This window comes from Dama dama, chromosome 30 (genome assembly GCF_033118175.1).
Source record: "Dama dama isolate Ldn47 chromosome 30, ASM3311817v1, whole genome shotgun sequence".
In the NCBI taxonomy this organism is placed as follows: Eukaryota; Metazoa; Chordata; class Mammalia; order Artiodactyla; family Cervidae; genus Dama; species Dama dama.
Window position 1 is genome coordinate 72,653,799 of NC_083710.1, and position 24,215 is coordinate 72,678,013.

General features: G+C 40.8%; 1 protein-coding gene across 1 annotated transcript in view; it reads left to right on the forward strand.

Annotated features, from left to right (window-relative positions):
• The window catches only part of LOC133049596 (ATP-binding cassette sub-family C member 4-like), a 154,704-nt gene that overhangs the window by 80,725 nt on the left and 49,764 nt on the right, over positions 1 to 24,215 (forward strand). Inside the window, 6 exon segments of the mRNA XM_061133714.1 lie at positions 1,418 to 1,497; positions 9,675 to 9,825; positions 14,363 to 14,482; positions 15,640 to 15,750; positions 21,050 to 21,150; positions 22,768 to 22,959. Of these exon segments, the coding sequence (XP_060989697.1) occupies positions 1,418 to 1,497; positions 9,675 to 9,825; positions 14,363 to 14,482; positions 15,640 to 15,750; positions 21,050 to 21,150; positions 22,768 to 22,959 (755 nt within the window).

The following is a 24,215-nucleotide window of genomic DNA, read 5'->3' on the forward strand; positions in this document are numbered from 1 at the left end:
CTACAGCATCCTTTGTTTACTGAAGCGACAGGTGACATTTTTAGTTTATGCCAGATATTTACCAGAAATTCTCATATTCTATCCTGCAGCCTTAAGGATATACTATTATTGTGGATTCTGAGAAGGGAGGTAAAATCAATGATAAGTGATTCTTGGTCATTTAGCAATATTTCAGTTTTCCTGCCTACATCCCTTTGGTCTTCTTAGATGCTTATTCATAAGTCTGTGCTTGTCACACCTAGTACACCTCTGAAAATAAGGGCTTATTACCCCAGTAGTAAACTTACAGCTTGGAAATGGCCACAAGCCATAATTTCCCAAAATGTGAGCTTCTGTGAGCCATCTGGAGGGAAAAAAACAATTGCAGAGAGGTTATAGTTATGTTTATTTAAAAAGTATCACTTGGCAAAATTGATCTTGATAATGAAAGCAAAATTGGTGTAACAATTAGGATAAACTTAGGTATTTTGCAACTATTTATTTACCAATTTAGCACTTGGAGTGAGCCTTAGATGGGATGGATCTAAAGGGAGGGAACATTCTCAAATCCACCAACCCTTCCTTTTACTGCCACAAGATTCCCCCGTTCTTTTAGAAATCAGGACTCAAATTTCAATTCCCCACCCAATGCCATTTGGTGGTATTTTTGTTTCTCTTTAGGTATCATCCTATTTTGTCTTTCTTTATACCACTGACATTGGCTTATTTCATATGAATTTGTAATATATTAAATTTGTTGTTGTGTTACCACTAAGTCATGTCTGACTCTTTTGTAGTCCCATGGACTCTAGCCTGCCAGGCTCCTCTGTCCATGGGATTTCCCAGGTAAGAATACTGGCTGCTGCTGCTGCTAAGTCGCTTCAGTCATGTCCTACCCTGTGCGACCCCATAGATGGCAGCCCACCAGGCTCCTCCGTCCCTGGGATTCTCCTAGCAAGAACACTGGAGCGGGTTGCCATTTCCAACTCTAAGGGATCTTCCTGACCCAGGAATTGAACTCCTGTCTCCTATGTCTCCTGCATTGGCAGGTGGATTCTTTAGCATGAGCCCCTAGGGAAGCCCAATATATTAAATATTTAATACATGTACTTTTAAAAAAATATTTATTTATTTATTTATTTTTAGTTGCATGGGTCTTTGTTGCTGCACATTGTGGTCTCTTTTTCTGTTGCAGAGCTCAGGCTCTAGGCACATGGGCTTCAGTAGTTCTGGCTCACAGGCTTAGTTGCTCTGTGGCATGTGGAATCTTCTTGCACCAGAGATCAAACCATGTCCCCTGCACTGGGGACACTGTATCACCGGGAAAGTCCCTAAATACATATACTTCAAAAATATTGTTTTGATTTGTTCATGTATTATTTCTCTTAAAGCTCCTATCTGAGGAAATGAGTAATTTTTTGTATCCCTATTCTTGCAGGAAGAATTTTAAATCGTTTCTTCAAAGACATTGGGCATATGGATGACTTGTTGCCCCTGATATTTCAAGATTTCATACAGGTAGTGTACCAGTCCTGCCAGAGTTCTCACAGGGAAGAGCAGAGTGCCTGTTTCTCAAGGATTTTTCACAGGGATTGGAGGTGGGCCTTTCAGCCTGCTGATGTCGCCTGTTATCTTCAGTAAGAGGCTGTGTTTCTGAGAGACAGGTATGGCTGTGATTGGGAGGCTGAGTTAACATGAATGACACCTGGGGCAGGAGTGGCTACACGGTCATGTCAAGGTTGGTCTGAAGCAGCGACATGCTGGGTAAGTGGTTCTCCCTCTGCCTTCCAGGTGTCTGGTATGGATTCCCTTTACTGTGAGCACATTTCACAACAGAGAGACAATCACCTCTCATGGAAAGATAACCTAGATCAACTAAATTATGCATTGTATTGGGCTTCCCAAGTGGCTCAGTGGTAAAGAATTTACCTGCCAATGCAAGAGATGCAAGAGACGTGGGTTCGATTCCTGGGTTGGGAAGATGCCCTGAAGAATGGAATGGCAACCCACTTCAGTATTCTTGCCTAGAAAATTCCACAGACAGAGGAGCCTGGTGGGCTATAGTCCATGGGGCTGCAAAGAGTCAGACAGAGCTAAGCACGAGCATGATATATTGTATTCCCACAGGGGACAATTATTTGCTGCACCTTTTTATTTGGATAAAGCCAGGTGTGGTTACTTACAAAGAAAATATTGGTTAAAAATAAGGTGAAAATAATACTTTAACAAGGACAGTGTTGTTTACTTGCTAAATTGTGTCCAACTCTTTTGTAACACCATGGACTGCAGCCCACCAGGCTTCTCCATCCATGGTATTTCTCAGGCAAGGCTACCGGAGTGGGTTGCCATTTCCTTGTCCAGGGAATATTCCTAACCCAGAGATCAGACTTGTGTCTCCTGTAGAGTAGGCAGATTCTTACCACTGAGGCACCTGGGAAGTCCAACAAGTTTAATAGAGAGCAGCTTTGAAGATATGAAGGCTTTTATGCCAGTAATTCAATTATGGGATCAAAGTCATCTCAGAAAATGTCTTTTGCTTTTGTAGACAGTTTTCCTTTTCACAAGCTGATTGCTCTGTCTTAAGGTGTCTTATTGCCAAATTCAGACTTAAATTGAAGAAAGTAGGGAAAACCACTGGACCATTCAGTTACGACCTAAATCAAATCCCTTATGATTATACAGTGAAAGTGAGAGATAGGTTTAAGAGACTAGATCTGATGGACAGAGTGCTTGACGAACTATGGATGGAGGTTTGTGATATTGTATAAGAGGCAGGGATCAAGACCATCCCAAGGAGAAAGAAATGCAAAAAGTAAAATGACTGTCAGAGGAGGCCTTACAAATAGCTGTGAAAAGAAGAGAAGTGTAAAGCAAAGGAGAAAAGGAAAGATACACCCATTTGAATGCAGAGTTCCAAAGAATAGCAAGGAGTGATAAGAAAGCCTCCTCAGCAATCAGTGCAAAGAAATAGAAGAAAACAATAGAATGGGAAAGACTAGAGATCTCTTCGAGAAAATTAGAGATACCTAGGGAATATTTCATGCAAAAATGGGCTCAATAAAGGACAGAAATGTTATGGACCTAACAGAATCAGAAGATATTAAGAAGAGGTGGCAAGAATACACATAAGTGTACAAAAAGATCTTTAGGACCAGATAATCATGATAGTGTGATCACCCACCTAGAGCCAGACATCCTGGAATGTGACATCAAGTGGGGCTTAGGAAGCATCACTAAACAAAGCTAGTGGAGGTGATGGAATTCCAGTTAAGCTACTTCAGATCCTAAAAGATGATGCTGTGAAAGTGCTGCACTCAGTATGCCAGCAAATTTGGAAACCTCAGCAGTGGCCACAGGACTGAAAAAGGTCAGTTTTTATTCCAATCTCATAGAAAGGCAACACCAAAGAATGCTCAAACTACTGCACAATTGCACTCATCTCACACGCTAGTGAAGTAATGCTCAAAATTTCCCAAGCCACGTTTCTTCTCCTGTTTTCAATCCCTCCACCATCAGGCTCTTTTCCAGTGAGTCAGCTCTTCACATGAGGTGGCCAAAGTATTGGAGTTTCAGCTTCAGCATGAGCCCTTCCAACGAACACCCAGGAGTGATCTCCTTTAGGATGGACTGGTTGGATCTCCTTGCAGTCTGAGGGACTGTTAAGAGTCTTTTCCAACACCACAGTTCAAAAGCATTAATTCTTATGTATCCTCATGAAAATACATGGTAAATATTTCCATTTTTAATGGTCAGTTTAATGTCAGCTTGACCAGACTACATTTCTCAGTTATTCAGTCAAAAAGTGATCTGTATGTTTCTCTGTAGGTATTTTGTAGATGTGATTGAAGTCCATATTCAGTTAATTTTAAGTAGGGACAGTGCCTCCCTGAAGTAAAAGAAATTCTGCTTGTGGAGAACAGCAACTCTTGCCCAAGGGTTTTAGCCTGTCCTTTGTAATAGGCGAACCTGAGGATTTTGTACTTGCCCAGTCAAGTTAGATTGAGGAGTATTATCTTGTTTATATTGCTATATTCAGTTCATTGGTATGTTGTTTAATATTCCAAGACAGTTTGGTTTGTAATTTTTCTTTCTTTTAATGTCTTTATCTGGTTTTTTCATATCATGATAATGCTGGACTCATGTACTCTGGAAAAGTTTGGTAAAACTTTTCTGTACAATGTTTTTGTGAAGCCCTCTGGACTTACAGTCTTTTCTTTGAGAAATCTAAAAATTATGTATTCAGGGAAGCCCATGTAGTCAGGAAATTCCCTGGTAGTCCATGGGTCACGACTTTATGCTTTCACTGTTGTGAGCCTGGGTTCGATTGCTGGTAGGAAAATTAAGATCCCACAAGCTGCATAGTAAGGCCAAAACAATAAAATAAAGTAAAATGAAATAAAGGATTCACATTCTTAAATCAATATGCAGTTATTCAGATTTTCTATGTCATTATGTTAGTTTTGTATGTCGTTTTTTAAGACATTTGTCCTTTACATTAAAATTTAAAAATTTATCTGCACAATGTTTATTATATTCTCTTTGTAATGCTTATGGTATCTTTTGTATTAAAATGAAAGCTAAAGTATTAGTTCCTCAGTCATGTCCCACTCTTTGTAATCCCATGGACTGTAGCCTGTCAGGCTCCTCTGTCCATGGGATTTTTCAGGCAAAAATACTGGTGTAGGTTGCCATTTCCTTTTCCAGATCTTCCCAACCCAGGGCTCAAACCTGGATCTCCCCTATTGCAAGCAGATTCTTTACCATCTGAGCCACCAGGGAAGCCCAGTCTTTTGTGTTATCCTTTTTTAATTCGTGTGAATTGTAACTTTTCTCTTTTTTTTTTCTTTTGCATTTTTGGTGATTTTAAAGAACCATGCTTTGTGTTTGTTGATTTTTCTGTTTAAAAGTTAGTTTTCTTTTTCATTCAGGTCTTTTGTCATTTAGTTGCTCAATTGTGTCTTGACTATTTGCGGCCTCTTGGACTGCAGCACGCCAGGCTTGCCTGTCCTTCACTATCTCCCAGAGTTTGTTCAAACTCAGGTCCATTGAGTTGATGATGCCATCCAACCATCTCATCCTCAGTCGCTCCCTTCTCCTCAGTCTTTCCCAGCATCAGGGTCTTTTCCAGTGAGTCAGCCCTTCACATCAGGTGGCCAAAGTACTGGAGCTTCAGCATCCAATCTTTCCAGTGAATAATCAGCATTGATTTCCTTTGGGATTGACTGGTTTGATCTCCTTTCTGTCCCAGGGACTCTCAAGAGGCTTTTTTTTTTTTTTTCTTATTTTCATTCTCCTACATACTTTATGTTCTTTTTTTTTCTTTTATTTATAAGATAGATTTCAAAACCCTTGACTTTTAGCTTTTTTTAAAGACTTTTTTTCTTTTTTAAAAGGTATTTTAATTTTATTGGAGTATGGTTGATTTACAATGTTGTGTTTGTTTCAGATGTACAGCAAAGTGATTCAGTTATACATGTACAAATATTCATTCTTTTTTAGATTCTTTTTTCATATTGGTTATCACAGAATGTTGAGTAGATTTCCCTGTAATATACTTATATAGTGCTCTTCTTTTGAAGGTGTACCTTGTTAAATTAACAAATAAGTGGGCTCCAGACTTAAATTTTGTAATAATGTTGAACCCTGACAAAAGTGGAAAGGAAGCTATTGATCAATGAGATACACTAACCATGAAGGAAGAGATACATCATGTTTCCCTAAAGCTTCCTGTTGTACTGGTTAGCAAACAGTGAACCAAACCCCACTATTCACTCTTTAGTGGAGTTAGCTGTGACTTTCATTTGGGAACGAATTGAAGGATACTCAGGTCCCAGAGCTTATGTGGTTGTGAAAAGATCCAAGGCAGCCAAATGAGGGATGAAAAATGTGATTAATATATCCCAAGCAAAGGGCAGGTTTAGAAATCTTAGTCTTAGGCTTTGTACATGTGTGTGTATGTATGTTAGTCACTCAGTTGTGTCTGATTCTTTGTAATCTGATGGACTATAGACTGCCAGCCTCCTCTGTCCATGGAATTCTCCAGGCAAGAATAATGGAGTGTGGTGCCATTCCCTTTTCTGGGGGATCTTCCCAAGCCAGGGATTGAACCGGGGTCTTCCTGCAATGCAGACAGATTCTTTACCATCTGAGTCACCAGGGAAGTCCAGGGTTTGTATAGCTAAGACTCATCATATAGCTAAGACTCACCAATATTTTATAATGTCCTGATTTAACAGAGTTAAATGAGTTGGGTTATATCAAAGGAAACAGAGGTGATGAAGGAGGGATCTGAGGACCAGAATTGATCTCTAAACTTCTGAGACGTGCAAGCTACGGTAACTGCTTACATGAAGACTCAGCACTGACCCTTGGTTAGTGTTAAGCTTGTGTGCCTAGTCGCTCAGTCATGTCCAACTCTATAACCTCATGGATTGTATACTGCCAGGTTCCTCTGTCCCTGGGGATTCTGAAGGCAAGAATACTGGAGAGGGTTGCCATGCCCTCCTCCAGGGGATCTTCTCAACCCAGAGATCAAAGGAAGGTTTCCCACATTGCAGGCAGATTCTTTACCATCTGAGCCACCAGGGAAGCCCATCTCAGCACAATATTGGGTTAATGGAGTTTCTCCTGCAGGTATAGATTGTCATCCTCTGCCAACTGAAGAATTTTTCTGAATTGTGAAAAATCACCATTTTCTTTCAAGTGAAAGAGTTCATCTAAGGATTTTTTTTATTGTGCATGTGGATTGATAGACTTTGGATAGAATTTCCCAAATGGTGTGGTCCAAATGGGAAATATATAAAAATAATGATTATCCTTATCTGGGGAGTATCAAGACTTGGGTCACTTGCTTCTGAGTCAATATGTTTCTTTCTTTATATCCATCCTTGTCTCTGTTCCATAGTGTGACAGAGGTGCAGAAGCACTGGCCATGGTGATGTGGTCCATCAAATGGGCCTGGAATCCAACCAGTGGGGGGAATTGTGTGTGTAGCTTGAACTGGGCTTTTTTTAATTCCTGGGGGTGTAAGAGAAAGAAATGAGGTTTGCTTTAAGGAAGGGATTTATTGTGTGTTTATTGTACACTAGGATCTTTTGTTTCCTTCTTCAGATGTTGGCTTTTTGCTTAGATACTATTTTCATCTTCTACAAACTTCTATAAAGTGTTTGAGATGGCTGGCAATAAAAGATTCACAAATGTATATATATATAAAAGTAAAAGTGCTCAGTCATGTCCAACTCTTTGGGATCCCATGGACTGTAGCCTGCCAGGCTCCTCTGTCCATGGAATTTTCGGCAGGAATACTGGAGTTGGTTGCCAGTCCCTTCTCCAGGGGATCTTCCAAACCCAGGGATCAAACCTGGGTCTCCTGCATTACAGGCAGATTCTTAGCCATCTGAGCCACTTGGGAAATCAATATGTTGTGTGTGTGTGTGTGTGCATAATAAAGCTGTTAGAGCCATCCTCTTTAAATTGCTTTAGATTTAGGGCCATGAAATCTGACCCTAACCCCGGAGCTTCAGAGAGCATTAGTAATAGGTCTTCAGTGGGTACCTAAGGAAAAAGCATTGGCACCGCTTCCATGGAGCCCTTCATTTTGATCTTAGCTCTGCTTCTCAGGTTACCTTCCAGGCTGGGTTAGACATAAAAGGCCCTCACCTGGAGTGGTTTAGTCGCTCAGTCTTGTGTGACTCTTTTTGACTCCATGGACACTAGCCTGGCCAGGTTCCTCTCTCCATGGGATGTTCCAAGCAAGAATACTGGAGTGGGTTGTCATTTCCTTCTTCAGGGGAACTTCCTGACCCAGGAATCAAACCTGGGTCTCCTGCATAGCAGTCAGATTCTTTAATGACTGATCCACCAGGGAAGCCACCTGGGGAGAGCCAGATTATTGAAATGGATGAATGTTGTTAATCAAATGATGCAAGTCTGCTAAAAACCAGTAATTTGGACTTTTTTTATAATTGACATTTTAGTAGTTTTTTTTTTTTTTTTTTTTTTTTTGACAAACAAAAATGGAAAGCCAAGTGACCTAAAGGCTAGACATAGAAGGAGCTGGAAGGACCCCTCCCCATGAACATGAAGGTTGTAGCCTGGTAGGATGCACAGTCAAGCCAGTGGCTGTAAGAAATTGTTTTCTGTAGATCTATTAGGAGTGAGGTCAGACAGCCCTGTTTTTTTCCACTTATGATTAGAATTTATTCCTTCAGAACTCCATCCTCTTCACTCTGAGTTTTCTTTTGATAGCACCACAGAGATGGGGAGAAATAGGAAAAGCACATGGGTCTCCATCCAGATCATGCAATTTGGTTTCCAAAGGCTCCTGGCCACAGTTCTGGTTGTTTGTTCCTCCTGTCTGCAGCTGTGGCTCTGGGATTCTCAGAGTACAAACTGCTCCTCTCTTTCTCCAGGATAAGCAATACCTTCCTGGGAAACTTTAGGACAGCCACTTACCCTCCCAACCTCATGTTTCTTATCTTAAAGAAAGGCCAGTGTTAACTCAGACAAGCATCTCAACCTTCTCATCCCAGCTCCTTTTTGGTCAAAATTTCCATCAACTGTGATTACTGCCTGCAAGTCATTCATGCCATTCTTTCTATTTGTTAAACAAGTTTATAAAATCAGTCATGAGTGTTAGAATTGTCTAAAAATATTCAGATATTCTTCTCTGTGTTTCCCCAGCACTCTGTGCAGATCACCATGAATTTGTATCCACCTGAGATCATAAACTTCAGAGGCCTTGGCCCAGACTGGGTGAATCCCTACCATCTCACCCCACTTTCATAGCAGGCAGACACTAAATGTTGATTGTATTCTTATTGCCTGATACTGTCCTCCAGGGTATCATGCTTTTCCTGATAAAGATGGATGCTTAAATCAGCATCAACCAGTGATTTCATTTTCTATTCTACCTGCTGTCTTTTTTAGACCAAGATCATTTCCCAAGAGAATTTCATCTCAGGAGATAATGTGACGATTAAGAGAATGTTCCTGGAACTCAGCACAGAGCATTACACACAGTGCACACATTGTAAATGGAATCTGGTGTTGTTATAATAGTTAACCTTTGGAATGGACATTTTAAATACTTAGTATAATGGTAGAAAGATGGCTGTAAGTTGGGGGCAAGCTTAAACATGTCACAAAGGCTCATGACATGGGCTTCCCAGCTCCGTGACTCAGGCTTTGCAGTCTCCATCAAGTTGCTTTTCCTCTCTCTGTGCCTCACTGTCTCCATTTGTAAAATTAGATAATACTGTTATTAGATATGTTGCACTGAATCTGTAATTAACCACTTCTTTATCCCTACATGGATAGCTGAGGTGTCTGGCTTCCTCATCTGTGATGCCTGCTCACTCATCTCTCTAGTATCACCTGCTGACTCCTGATAGTTTGAGATGCAGCTCCTTCTCTCTGAGCCTCAAATAGTCTCCTCTGTTAAAAGCAGTAATGCCTGCCTCAAAGGGCTGCTGAGTGTATCACAAGAGCTGATACCTAGAAAGTTCTTATCAGAGTGTTTGGTGCATTCAATAAACATCATAAGGACCACCTATAGTTTTATTTCTTTGGAAAGGAAAACATTCCCTGCTGTTTCAACAAGTTTCAAGGAAAGGAATTTAATCTGAACAAATCAATAACATTTATCTTTGATAAGTATCCTTGACACAAAGGCATCTGTATTTTCTCTATTTCAGACATTTCTACTTGTGATTGGTGTGGTGGTCGTGATGGTGGCTGCAATTCCTTGGACTGCTATACCTGTGATTCCCCTTGGCATCATTTTCTTTGTTCTTCGGTGGTATTTCTTAGAGACGTCACGAGATGTAAAACGCTTGGAATGTACAAGTGAGTACTGGGGCTCTCAGGTTGGGAGGGCAGTGCAGGCTGTCTTCCACTCATAATGCAATTAACCAGACCCCTGAAATTCTGCAGACTGTTCTGTGGAATTTCTCACTGTTAACATTAGGTGATTGAAAGTTATGGCCCCTGAGAGTAGGTTTGGCCCTTAAGGAGCTGGCGGTGTGTCGGCTGCACTTTGCATCTTAGCCCAAGGAGGACGGATGTGAGCACCATGAGGACAGGGACCATTTCTGTCTTGTTCATGACATAATTCCTAATGCTAAGTATCCACTCTATTAATATTATTCTTGAAAGTGTTTCATCATGTTGGAACTATCATAGAAAGAAAATCGAGAATTTTTCTTCAAAAGAAACCTGAGTGCCAAGAATTGATGCTTTTGAAGTGTGGTGTTGGAGAAGACTCTTGAGAGTCCCTTGGCCTGCAAGGAGATCCAACCAGTCCATCCTAAAGGAGATCAGTCCTTAATTTTCATTGAAAGGAGTGATATCCAATACTTTGGCCACCTGATGTGAAAAACTTACTCATTTGAAAAGACCCTGATGCTGGGAAAGATTGAGGGCAGTAGGAGAAGGGGTCGACAGAGGATGAGATGGTTGGATGGCATCACTGACTCAATGGACATGGGTTTGAGTAGACTCCGGGAGTTGGTGATGGACAGGGAGACCTGGCGTGCTGTGGTCCATGGGGTTGCAAAGAGTCGGACACAACTGAGCGAGTGAACTGAACTGAACTGAAAGTTACCAGTAATGACAAGGAAAGGAAAAATTAGGAAAAGGAAAGGAGGCCTCAGGAAATTTATGTCAGAAGTGATATATTCGAAAAATACATTCTTCCATATGTTCTAGTAAGTTGCAGTTGTTAAAAGTATTGAAAAAATGTGTGTTAGTCACTTAGTCATGTCCGACTCTTTGCGACTGCATAGACGGTAGCCCACCAGTCTCTTCTGTCCATGGAATTCCCCAGGCAAGAATACTGGAGTGGGTAGCCGTTCCCTTCTCCAGAGGATCTTCCTGACCTAGGGATTGAACTCAGGTCTCCTGCATTGCTGGTGGTTTCTTTAATGTCTAAGCCACCAGGGAAGCCCTGTTGAAAAAGATAAGCCCTGTTATTTTCAGGTTTGCTCTTTGTCATTGTCAGTATTTGGGGTGACACCACACTGTGTACCCCTTTTTCAAAGCTATCCATATAAATGATGCTGAAAATAATCCCCTAGGAGAACACAGGAGGGGGCTCAGTTCAGTATGCATTTAGTTGATTACTCCATTCAGCTTCCTAATTTTAGAATAATGGGAAACAGAGGCGTCCCTGGTGGTCCTGTGGTTAAAACTTTGTACTTCCACTGTGGGGGCCACCACTTCAGTCCCTGGTTGGGAAACCAGATCCTGTAAGGTGCAGCAAAAAAAACAGAATGATGGGGACACACTTTATGATTAATTATTCTATTCAACAGGTAATCACAGATGATGAAATAATCAATTTTTTCCCTCTTACTAATGCTCACATTTCATCAATATTGAAACAAAAATAAGGAAAATAGATTGTTATATATATATTAAAAGTTATAAAAGCAATGGTCAAAATGTAAGGAGAGAATATGTTTGCATCAGAGACCTCAACCATGAATAATTATTGCAAATTAACACCAACTTAACCTTCTAGAAACCAAGCCAAGAACAGACACATATTGAGTCTCATGCTTCTCTGTATCTACTAAGCAGACAAAAATCTCAGTTCATCCAGTCAGAGGAGTTTTCTTTTTATTGTGGCATTTGTATGTTTTGTTTTTAATAATAAACACTTGAGATACTTACCTTTATTTCAAAAAGGATAGTGATCATCAGTTTCATAAAGTCTGGAGAAGACATTTTCACTCATCAAGAGAAGCAGCTAACCTCCTGTGAGGTCGAGTTTGGGGAGGTGTTTGGATGGATGGGGAGCAATAGAGTCCAGGTGTCTGTGACGTTCTACCTGTATCACTCAGTAGGATGGTAGGACCTGGGGAGACAGAAGAGGAAGTGATGAGCTTCATCCAGTCTCCTGGGTAGACAAGGCTTCAGATGTTTTATGATCTGAGGCCACTCATGAAATGAGTCATTCAACAGTGTTGCTGCAAAGCAGGTCTCTGGTACCTTAATAGAGGGGTTGTTCCAAAAGAATATTTGACAGACTTTTTGCCTGGGGCAAGGGTCATTTCCCATTCATATGGAAATGGAAAGAAGGGCTTCTCCTGAGGCATTTGTCAAGAAGCAGTACAGGATTTTCTCAATATTTGATCTGGAGAGTCTGAGAACTTTGGCACTATCACTGTGGATTATTTGGACTTTTTGCACCCAGTAGGCTGCAACAAGTTAGACAATACATTTAATCCAGGTACCCCGTCCTGCACACCTCAGATAACCACATGTGGTGGCCAGTTGATTAGAATGTTTATGTTCTCTATCTAGGTGGTGGTGGTGGTGGTGGGGGTGTTCAGTCCCTCAGTTGTGTCTGACTCTTTGACCCCTTGGACTGCATGCAGCACACCAGGCTTCCCTGTCCTTCACCATCTCCAAGAATTTGCTCAAACTCATGTCCATTGAGTTGGTGATGCCATCCAACCATCTCATCCTACGGCCATGTGGATGGTCACCTGGCCCCCAGCCCAGGCTGTCCTCCCCCAGCCCAGGGCTTCCCACCCTCTCTGAGCCCCAGCGTCTCACAGGAGGAAGCCTGCTCCTTCCTTCCTTATAGAGCTGGGGACACTAAACACAAGAGGAGGTTCTGTGTCTTCACCTGTTTGTACCTCGACCCCTCCAAACGTGCAGTGCCCGGGTGCACGTGGGTACTGACTGAACTGTCACCAGACAGGCATTCAGATCCTGGACTAAAGAGTGAGAGCCTGAGAACAGTGTGGAGTTTCCCTCTTGATTCTTTCCCCAACGTTTTATAAAGTCTCTGTAGCCTTCTGTAAGATGTATTACTAACTTCCCGTAAACAACCTCGTTGCACTAACAGGTCTTCTTTAGGAGACACACAGGTAACAAAGTGATGTCAGTATTTCTTGCTGATACAGCACAAGTTATCACTCATCCCAGACAGAGGTCATACGCTCACTGTCTACTCCTGACAATAGCAAGTTACAGCCTCATTCACGGTGGGGAATGAGAACCGTAAGGGGTCCTCCCTGCCCAGCAGCCTGCAGCCCAGCTGTTCCCTGAGGGGCAGGAGCCTGACCCTGGTGCTCATGGTCAGTGTGCTCTTAGAGAAGATGGCGGGAAATGAATGGTCAGTGATGTGACACCAGACCCCAAACCACATGAAGTCGCTCAAAAGAGAATGGACACAGAGGCCAGTGTCAGATTCTACAAGATTGATGTGAGTGTCACATGCTGCTGTGACCTCAGAACAGCAGGACAGGTATCCAGGAGACAGTTATAAAAATGTCCATTAGATTCCTAGAGCAGAAGTCAAGGCTATGCAAAGATTCCTCATCTGCCCGATCCTGTGGGCAAAAGGGCGATGCAGTACCAGATGCTCTGTGACCCGCACAGAGACTCCTGGCGCAGGTGCGGGGAGAGGCCCAGGAGCGGGGAGACGGCAGACTGTCCGCTCCCTTACTTGTCCTGGGTCTGGGTCTGGTCCAGTGAGGGGGATGTACTGACTCTATCCCAACCTTAGGTTACTCATCTAAGGGGGAGACGGCCTACAGGTAGCTCATCAAAATCAGTGTGGTGAGGACTTAATGAGGAATTAAATTTTAAAATGCTACTGATTCAAAAATTAGTGATCAGTAATTACTCACCCATGGAAAAGAATGAAATACTACCACTTGCAGCAACATTGATGGACTTAGGGAATATTATTATCAGTAAAGTAAGTCAGAGAAAGGTAAACATGATATAACTTATATATGGAATCTAAAAATAATACAAATGAATCTGCACACAAAATACAAATAGACTCAGAGACATAGAAAACAAACTTATAGTTGCCAAAGGGGATTGGGAGAGAGGGAAGAACAAATTAGAAGTATAGGATTAATAGACACATTGCTATTAATGTGTCAAATAGACAACAACAAGGAATTACTGTAAAGCACAGGGATTTTATTCAATATCTTGTAATAACCTGTAATGAAATATAATAAAAAAAATAACTGAATGACTATACTATATACCTGAAACTAGCATGTTATTGTAAATCAGCTATACTTCAATATATTTTTTAAAAATTGTAAATAATTTCCATCTGGTGACATGCCAGAAAAATTTGGAGGGAGGCGTGTTTGAGAGGATCTTGATGAAAGAACAAGAATTTCTTTATCTAAATCTAGCTGTGATTTGAATTTGATCAAAGATAGTTTCAAGGAGAATCTTTCACTCCCAGGTCATTAAAGTGAAGCTTGCTCTGAGCAGGAGTTTAGGGTCACATGGAGGATTCCAATTGGTGGGACACGTCACCACATAGCCCGGGAGGCAGTGGGTTTCCTCACATCCAGCCTCCCTGACTTTCTCTGTTGTGTATCTGTCTCTGCTTCCCCAGCACGGAGCCCAGTGTTTTCCCACTTAGCGTCTTCTCTCCGGGGACTCTGGACCATCCGGGCGTACAAAGCCGAACAGAAGTTTCAGAAACTGTTTGACGCACACCAGGATTTGCACTCAGGTCTGTCAGTTTCTGGAGATGATTTCAAAGGATGAGATCTGCTGCCTTCTGAGACCTGACCTTCTTCTCAGGTGGCCTGGCTGCTCCCACCTCTCTCTGTGTTGCCCCTCATCCCCCTCTGCACACCTGTCTCCCCCACCCCTTTCTCTCAGCATCCCTCTGTGTGCCCCTCTTCTCCATCACCCCTTGCTTTTCTCCCCTGACTGGCTCACATTGTCCTGCGTCACTGTGCCCTGTGGACTTCTGTCTCTTCAGGGCAAGAGTCAGCAAACTTTTCTTTTTTTATGAAGATCCAGATAGAAAATATTATAGGCTTTGTATGCTATACTGTGTCTGTTGCAACTACTCACCTTTGCTGTTGTAGCAAAAAGACAGGTAAAGATAATACATCAGAAAGTGGCTGTAGCTGTGTTCCAATGAAACTTTATTTACAGAACCAGGTGGTGGCTGTTCTTGCCCTCCAGGCTGTGGTTTGCTGATTGTTTTCAGAGCATGGAGGGTGGCAGATGTGATCGAGAAAATAATTTCCTGATCTGCCACCCACTTGATTATGTTTTTATCAGTGAAGATTTTTCCCTAAGTAGAAAATTCAGAATTTCCTCTAAGTCTATAAAATCCAAGCCAAACTTTCCAATCATTATTTTATTTTGAAGATGAAACTGGCATTTTGAAAGTCACATGCAGATCCTGTTAGCTGATGGTCACATAGACACTGGCTCCTAAGAATAAACACTGCAGGGCCCTGTGGTGAGGGCAGAAGGTGCTGAAAACAGTGTGAGCTGTGCTCTCTGCTGTCAGAGAGCTGGGAGCAGTTGACCCTGTGAGAGGATGATCTTCATGCTGAGGCCCAGCACTGCAGGGAATGCACCGATGAGATGATTTTCCATCTTCCTTCTTGTGATCGTATTTCTGTTGATAACCTGTGGGTTGACGTTTTCAATGCATGCTTCCTGGACTGATTCCTGTGTGTCCCATACATTGTCTTGTGTTAGAAACTAGTTTTCTGGAATCTTCAGGTTCCTTGGGTGTGTAACTTTGCTGTTCTACCTGTGTAAACTCTTCTGTAGCTCAACTGAGCACAATGGTCTCCCTCATGAGAAGCAGCTAACATGGTTTTTCTGTTTATGTATTACACTTATTATGATTCACAAATGCAGAGGCTTGGTTCCTGCTTTTGACGATGTCCCGATGGCTCGCTGTGTATCTAGATGTCATCTGTGCCATCTTTGTCACTGTTGTTGCCTTTGGGGCCCTGATCCTGGTAGAATGTAAGTACAGATGTGAATATTTGTGATATGGTTACAGTTTATAGCTTTGTTTGTAGTTATTAAACTCTTGTCATCTTGTCTAATATATACACTCCTTGGTTCTAATGAATTGTATTAAAGTGTCTGCAGTATGTGAGTTCACAGTGAGGTCCATGTGAAGTCATTTGTGTCTTGATGAGAACTTTTATCTGTTTTTTTCATTTACTTATTTATTTATATTAGGTCCCTTTTGAGACCATTTTATAAAAAATGATTGGCTTATGGTTGATTTACAATGTGTTAGCTTCAGGTATATAGCCAAATGAATCTGTTATACATATATCCACTTTTTTAAAGATTCTTTTTCCATACCCCATGAACATTGGGGTGCATGTATTTTTTAGTAATTTGCATTTTGATTAATACTTCAAATGAATTGTCTTTTAGAAAAGAATTTCTGTTTTTGACTTTTGGAACCCTTAGGAGCAAAGACTAGGTATGACGTGCCTGTTCCAGTAGACCTGTGGTGCCTTGGGCCCCTGCTTTGGCTCGCTTGGACCATTCTTTCATTTTTATTTTAAGTTTTATTGGGGTATAGTTCATTTACACTCTTGTCTTAGTTTCCAGTGTATACAAAGTCAGTGTGCTGTACATACTGTACATATATCCACTCTTTTTTAGGTTATTTCCCATGTAGGTCATTACCGAGCTCTCTGTACTTTACAGCAGTTTCTTATTAATTATCTATTTTAATATTTTATATATAGTAGTATGTATGTGTCAGTCCCAGTCTTCCAATTTATCCCTCCCCTCCCTTATCCCCTGGTAACCATAAGTTTATTTTCTACATCTGTTACTCTACTTCAGTTTTGTAGATAAGTTCATTTGCAGCCTTTTGTTATATTCTATATATAAGCAGTATCATATTCTGTTTTTCTCTGTCTGACTTACTTCACTCAGTATGAAAATCTCTAGGTCTATCCATGTTGCTGCAAATGATATTATTTCACTGTTTGCTATGGCTGAGTAATATTCCATTGTATGTATGATAGCACATCTTCCTTATTCATTGCTCTGTTGATGGACATTTAGGTTGCTTCCATGTCCTGGCTATTGTAAATAGTGCTGCAGTGAACATAAGCATGGATGTATCTTTTGGAATTATGTTTTTCAGTGGATATATGCCCAGGAGTGGGATTGTTGGATCATATGGTAGCTCTATTTTTAGTTTTTAAAGGAACCTCCATATTTTTCTCCATAGTGGCTCTACCAGTTTACATTCCCACCAACAGTGTTGGAGGGTTCCCTTTTCTCCACATCTCTCCAGTATTTTTTTTTTTTTTTTTTTTTGATGATGGTCATTCTGACTGGTGTAAGGTGAAACCTCATGGTAGATTTTTTCTTTTTTCTTTTTTTCTTTTTTTTTCACTGTAGTTTTGATATACATTTCTCTAATAATAATTAGAGATGTTGACCATCTTTTCATATGTTTTTTGGTCATCTGTGTATCTTCTTTGGAAACTGTCTCTTTTAATCTTCTGCCCATTTTTTTAAAGTTTGTTGTTTATTTATTTATTGATATTGAACTGCATGAACTGTTTGTATATTTTGGAGAGTAATTCCTTGTAAGTCACTTTGTTTGAAAGTATTTCCCCCCCATTCTGCAGGTTGGATTTGGTATTTTTTTATGGTTTTCTTTGCTGTGCTAAAGCTTTTAAGGTTAATTGGGTCCCATTTGTTTATGTTTTATTTTATTTTCGTTATAGGATGTGCTGCAGTTTATGTCAGAGTACTCCATATGTTTTCATATAAGAGTTTTGTAGTGTCTGGTCTTACATTTATGTCTGTAATCCATTTTGAGTTTATTTTTGTGTATGGTGTTAGGGAAAGTTCTAATTTCATTCTTTTAAAAGTAGCTGTTTAGTTTTCCCAGCACCACTGACTGAAGAGACTGTCTTTTCTCCATTGTATATTCTTGCTTCCTTACTCATAGGTGACACAGGTATGTGGGTTTATCTCTGGGCTTTCTATCCTATTCTGTTGATCTGTATTTTTTATTTTGATGCCACTTTCAGTTACTGTAGCTTTGTAGTATAGCCTGAAGACAGGGAGCATGATTCCTCCTAGCTTCATTTTTCTTCTTTGTTTTTCTCAAGATTATTCATGGTATTTTGTGTTTCCATACAAAATGTAAACTTTTTTGTTCTAATTCTGTGAAAAATGCCATTGGCAATTTGATAGGGATTGCACTAAATCTGTAGATTGCTTAAGTAGTTTGTTTGTTTATAGTAAGTCTTCATAGAGATCTTTTATCTTTTTATCTTTTGTTGAATGGGTTGAGGTCTACATAACTGTAGCAAGATGACCTTCTGAACATCCCGGGTAGTGTCCTGTAGTTGTATAGAGAGAACCAAGTTTACTATTAAGCTTTCTGTACAGCTTAGGTTTTAGGTTTTAGCTTTAGGGCTACTTAGATCTCTTGGTTGTAGGGGTCTGGTGTACTGGTGTAAGAAAGAGTCTCTGTAGCAAAAACAGTATCCTCACTGCTGTGTGGGTCACAGATGAGCAGTTGTTGGACTGTGTGGCATGAATTCACCGTCCCTCACTATTCCATTGCAATAGCCCTGAATCATAGTCTTTAATAATGCAAAAATGAGAGTAATTTTTTAGATTTAAAAGCAGTGCCTTGTTTTGCAAAACCCATTGCCTTATTTTTGTGATTTCAACTGCAGCTACATTGGACATAGAAAGTGAAATTAAATAATGATAATTGAAGCATAAGGTCAAAAAATTGAACAATGACATCCTTACCTTTATTATACTGTCAAGTGTATCTCAATCCAGGTGGGATTAATACGATAAAGGACGGAAATGGTAAAGACCTAAGAGAAGTAGAAGAGATTAGGAAGAGATGGCATGAATACACAGAAGAACTATACAAAAAAGATTTTAATGATCTGGATAACCATGATGATGTGGTCACTCACCTAAGCCAGAAATCCTGGACTGTGTAGTCAACTGGGCCTTAACTTCAAAGCATTATATGAACAAAGCTAGTGAAGGTAATGGAATTCCAGCTGAGCAATTTAAAATCCTAAAAGCTGATTCTGTTGAAGTGCTGCAGTCAATATACCAGGAAATTTGGAAAACTCAACAGTGGCCACAGGATTGGAAAAGGTTAGTTTTCATTCCAATCCCAAAGAAAGGCAATGCTAAAGAATGTTCACAAACTATCATACAATTGCACTCATTTTGCATGCTAGCAAGTTTATATGCAAATTCCTTCAAACAAGACTTAAGCAGTGCATGAACCAGAAACTTCCAGCTGTACAAGCTGGGTTTACAAAAGGCAGAGGAACCAGAGATCAAATTGCCAATATTCCCTGGATCATAGAGAAAGCAAGGGAATTCCAGAAAAACATCTGCTTCATTGACTATGTGAAAGGCTTTGACTGTGTAGATCACAACAAACTGTGGAAAATTCTGAAAGAGGTAGGAACACCAGACCATCTTACCTGTCTCCTGAGAAACCTGTATGCAAGTCAAGAAGAAACAGTTAGAACTGGATGAGGAACAATCGACTGCTTCAAAACTGGAGAAGGAGAATGACAAGGCTGTATATTGTCACTATGTTTATTTAACTTATATGCAGAGTACATCATGCAAAATACTGGGCTGGATGAAGCACAAGCTGGAATCAAGATTTCTGGGAGAAATATCAATAACCTCAGATATGCAGATGATACCACTCTAATGACAGAAAGTGAAGAGCCTCTTGATGAAAGTTACAGAGCAGAGTGAGAAAGCTGGCTTAAAACTCAGCATTCAAAAAGCTAAGATCATGATATCTGGGCCCATCTGGGGAAAAATTGAAAGCAGTGACAGATTTTATTTTCTTGGGTTCCAAAAATCACTTCAAACTGTGACTGCAGCCATGAATGAAAATATGTTTTCTTCTTGGAAGGAAAGCTATGACAAATCTAAACAGAATATTACAAAGCAGAGACGTCACTTTGCCAACAAAGATCCATATAGTGAAAGCTATATTTTTTCCAGTAGTCATGTAAGAGTTGTCAACAGATGTTAAGAGTTGGACCATTGAAAAGGCTGAGGGCTGAAGAATTGATGCTTTCAAGCTGTGGTGTTGGAGAAGATTCTTGAGAGTCCCTTGGACTGTAAGGAGCTCAAACCAGTCAATCCTAAAGGAAATCAATCCTGAATATTCACTGGAAGGACTGATGCTGAAGCTGAAGCTCTAATACTTTGACCACCTGGTGCGAAGCACTGACTCATTAGAGAAGACCCTGATACTGGGAAAGATTGAAGGCAGGAGGAGAAGGGGGTGGCAGAGGATGAGATGGTTGGATGGCATCACCAACTTGATGGACATGAGTTTAAGCAAACTATGGGAGATAACGAAGAACAGGGAAGCCTGGTGTGCTGCAGTCCATGGTGACACAGAGTCAGACATGACTTAGTGACTGAACAACAACTTTGTTTAGTTCAGTTCAGTTCAATCACTCAGTTGTGTCTGACTCTTTGTGACCCCATGGACTGCATCACGCCAGGCCTCCCTGTCCATTGCGAACTCCCGGAGTTTACTCAAACTCATGCCCATTGAGTTGGTGATGCCATCCAACTATCTCATCCTCTGTCGTCTAACAACTTTGTTAGTTCTTTCTAAATTCATAGTATTTTTAAAAATTTACTTATTTATTTGGCTGTACTGGGTCTTAGTTGGGGCATGCAGGATCTTCAGTCTTAGTTGTAACAGGCAGGACTTTAGCTGCAACATGTGAACTCTTAGTTGTGGCATGTGGAGTCTAGTTCCCTGACCCAGGTTCAAACCTGGGCCCCCTGCATTGGGAGCTCATAGTCTTAGCTATTGGACCATCAGGAAAGTCCCTCATAGTGTGTGTGTGTGTGTGTGTGTTTTAACTTTATTATTGTCTCATACAACAGAAGTAATATTATGAGTAAAACTATCATTATATGAAAATGATTTAAATATTATAAAGGAGTCCTCTCACTACTGTATATAAAATAGATAGCTAAAAAAGACCTACTGTATAGCACAGGGGACTCTATTTAATACTCTGTAATGACATATGTAAGAAAATAATTTTAAAAGAGCAGATTACATATATGTCTGGCTAATTCACTTTACTGTACACTTGAAAGTAACATAACTTTGTAAGTCAACTATTACTCCAATAAAAAAAATCATAAAAATAAAGGAATCTTCTTTGTAGAGTGACAGAAGGAACTATGTGAGGGGTTGAGAAATAGACTGACTTTATCCTTCTTCTTCCTCATTTAGCTTTGGATGCTGGGCATGTTGGCCTGGTCCTGTCGCTCACCATCACACTTACCAGTATGTTCCAGTGGTGCGTCAGGCAAAGTGTGGAAGTTGAGAACATGGTGATGTTTACCTTTCTGTTCTTAGCCTTTTCAAGTCTCCTTGCTGTTATATGACATAAAAGAAATTCTTATGTAAAATAATAAAATTGTTATTTTTACATCATTTTACAAAGCTTTTTACATTCTCCTCCATCTTCTTAAGGGCTTCCCTGGTGGCGCAGATGGTAAAGAATCCTCCTGCAATGCAGGAGCCACAAGAGACTCAGGTTCGATCCCTGGGTTGTGAAGATCCCCTGGAAAAGGGAATGGTTACTCCAGTATCCTTGCCTGGAGAATCCCCATGGACAGAGGAGCCTGGCAGGCTACAGTCCATGGGGTTGCAAAGAGTCAGGCACGACTGAGCAACTTTCACTTTCACTTTCCATGTGCTTAAAATTAATGTTAAATAAATATATATATACATATTTTTCTCAGTCATGTGTATGCCATGTCAGAAGGTTTTGTATTCATCACAAACTGTCTTCAAATATAATAAATGTCTCTGTAGGAGGGAGGTTCTGAAGTTCTGGAGATAATATAAGCTAATTTCTTAGCAGCTTGTGTGTATTTGTTTCTTAATGGGTAATTCCTCATTTTTGGTAAAAGAAAATAATCCAGCATTTTGACATTTATTTAATTACTGTATTCCTCCACCCCTCCCCCATTTTGTCATTTATTCTTGTGTGTGTTGAACACCGTATTTGCTTGTGGCCCTTCTTCCTGGTAGGATAGGCTCCCTCTCAGAATGTGCTCTAAGGTGTGGAGTCATGGTTGTTTAGAATACCTTAATCAATGTATAAATTATACACTTTTGAATATTTGTACCTTTTCCTAAAGGGATAAAAACAATAAAAATGAAAATTCCCATGTCTTTCTTCTAACAGAGTAGAAGTAGTGAAAGTCACTCAGTCGTGTCCGATTCTTTGCGACCCCATGGACTATACAGTCCATGGAATTCTTCAAGCCAGAACACTGGAGTGGTAGCCTTTCCCTTCTCCAGGGGATCTTCCCAACCCAGGGATCAAACCCAGGTCACCTGCATTGCAGGAGGATTCTTTATCAGCTGAGCCACAAGGCAAGCCCAAGAATACTGGAGTGGGTAGCCTATCCCTTCTTCAGGGGAACTTCCCAACCCAGGAATCTAACCAGGGTCTCCTGCATTGCAGGCGGATTCTTTACAAACTGAGCTATCAGAGAAGCTCATAACAGAGTAGAAAGTGACTGATTATTAAAATGAGATTTGATGACCATCTAATTCTGTTCATTTGTAACACGTGGCCCTTCTGTGGCCACACATTACTAATTGGTGTCCAAAAGTATTCTTTTCTTTGAATAAATTCTTTTTTTTTTTTAATTCAGATGTGAAAGGAGGATCAATAAAATTTTATCATGCATTTCTTTAATTTTTTTAACTTTAATATAAAATTGAAGGAAATAGGCATATATAAAAGTGTTGAAGATGATAAACAAGTTTTCAATCATCTAAAGCCTCATCAGAGTCCTACTTCTGTCCTTGGTGGATGCTGAGACCTGTGATGTTCTGAACCACAGACAAGCAGAAGGTTTCATTTACAATCTCTGAACATCCATAAACAAGACCCTCTGATACTAACTCATGTGATTTCATATGTGTTTCAGATGATTTCAGTAGAAAGGGTGATTGAATACACAGACCTTGAGAAAGAAGCGCCCTGGGAACTTGAGTATCGTCCACCTCCATCCTGGCCCAAAAAAGGACTGATTTCCTTTAACTATGTGAACTTTAGGCATAAGTCGGATGGGCGTCTGGTATTGAAGAACATGTATCCAGACTTTCACCCAAGAGAAAAGGTTAGTTTAAGCCATTTGCCTTTTTAAAATCCAGCTAAAGATTTAGCACCACATCTGCTCTTGGCTTCTTTGTCAGTGTGTCAGGGGGACTCTGTTCCTAATGGATGCAGATTAGATCAGTGACATTGTAGGTGAATATTTCTTGGAAACTGACCATGGAATGGAGATACCAGGAAATTTTTTCCCTGTGTTGTGAGTTCCCTCATGGTGGTTAATGGGCCCTGGGATCCAGGGTTCCATCTTAGCCTGACCCAGGACACTATATATGAGACCTTGGATTATTCATACAAAGTCTTCCTGGCCCTAACTCTCCAATATCTCATTCCTTTCCATCTTTTCTTATTTGTATTTCTGAAATCTCCTCCTCCTCCCACCGTGCCCTCTGGCTGCAGCCTCCTTCTCTGTCCCTTAGCCCTTCCTATAGCCTTGTCCTCCACTCACCCACACTGAGATGCCAGCCCCCACCCTCCCCCCACAGACTGCTGCTTTCTTTAGCACAGATTTGATCCTTACTGGCCTGGCTGAGCTGCTGCTGGAACCATAGCATAGCCTCAAATCCACTCCAGCAGGGGCCGTGGGGTGAGCCTGTGTCCACCAGAGAAGAGCCTCAATACTGACCCAGTCAGCAGTGAGGAATCATGGTATCCGTTGGAGGCAGAGTCTAGAGATTGGCTAAAAGCTAAAAGCAAATTGATTGGAGCAGAGAAGATCCGTGTGGGAGATGGCAGAGAGGCTTGTGACCTGGACCTGTCAGCATCCATGTCTGCTGGTGATGTTCCTTCCACACTCAGTTTGAGGCCCTCAGCTGGGATCAGGATAGAATCTTGAAGAAGACACTAAGCCAAAACAGACAAGGTGGTAGGAAGATCTTCCCCACCTCCCTCTGCAGCCAGTATGTCTGACATACACACCCCTCTACACTTGGATTGTGTGTAGGTTCTCTTGAAGCACCATGTCCTCCCTGTTCCCAGTGCACATGCTGCCCCTCAACCTCAGAGACCTAGGTCCTCTGTCATCTGGATGGTGAAAATCTCCTCATTTTCTGAGTCAAATCTAATGCATCTTTGAGACCCTGAGTTCTTCCTTAGGGTCTTATATATTCTTTTAATATAGCATTTATGGTACTGCTGTGTTTATAGCAGCCAAAAGTTGGAAGAAACTAAATCCTTACAATGAAGTATTATTTGGCCTTAAAAAGGAAGAAAATTCTGACCTATGGATAAACCTTGATGACATCTTGCTCAATGAAATAAGCC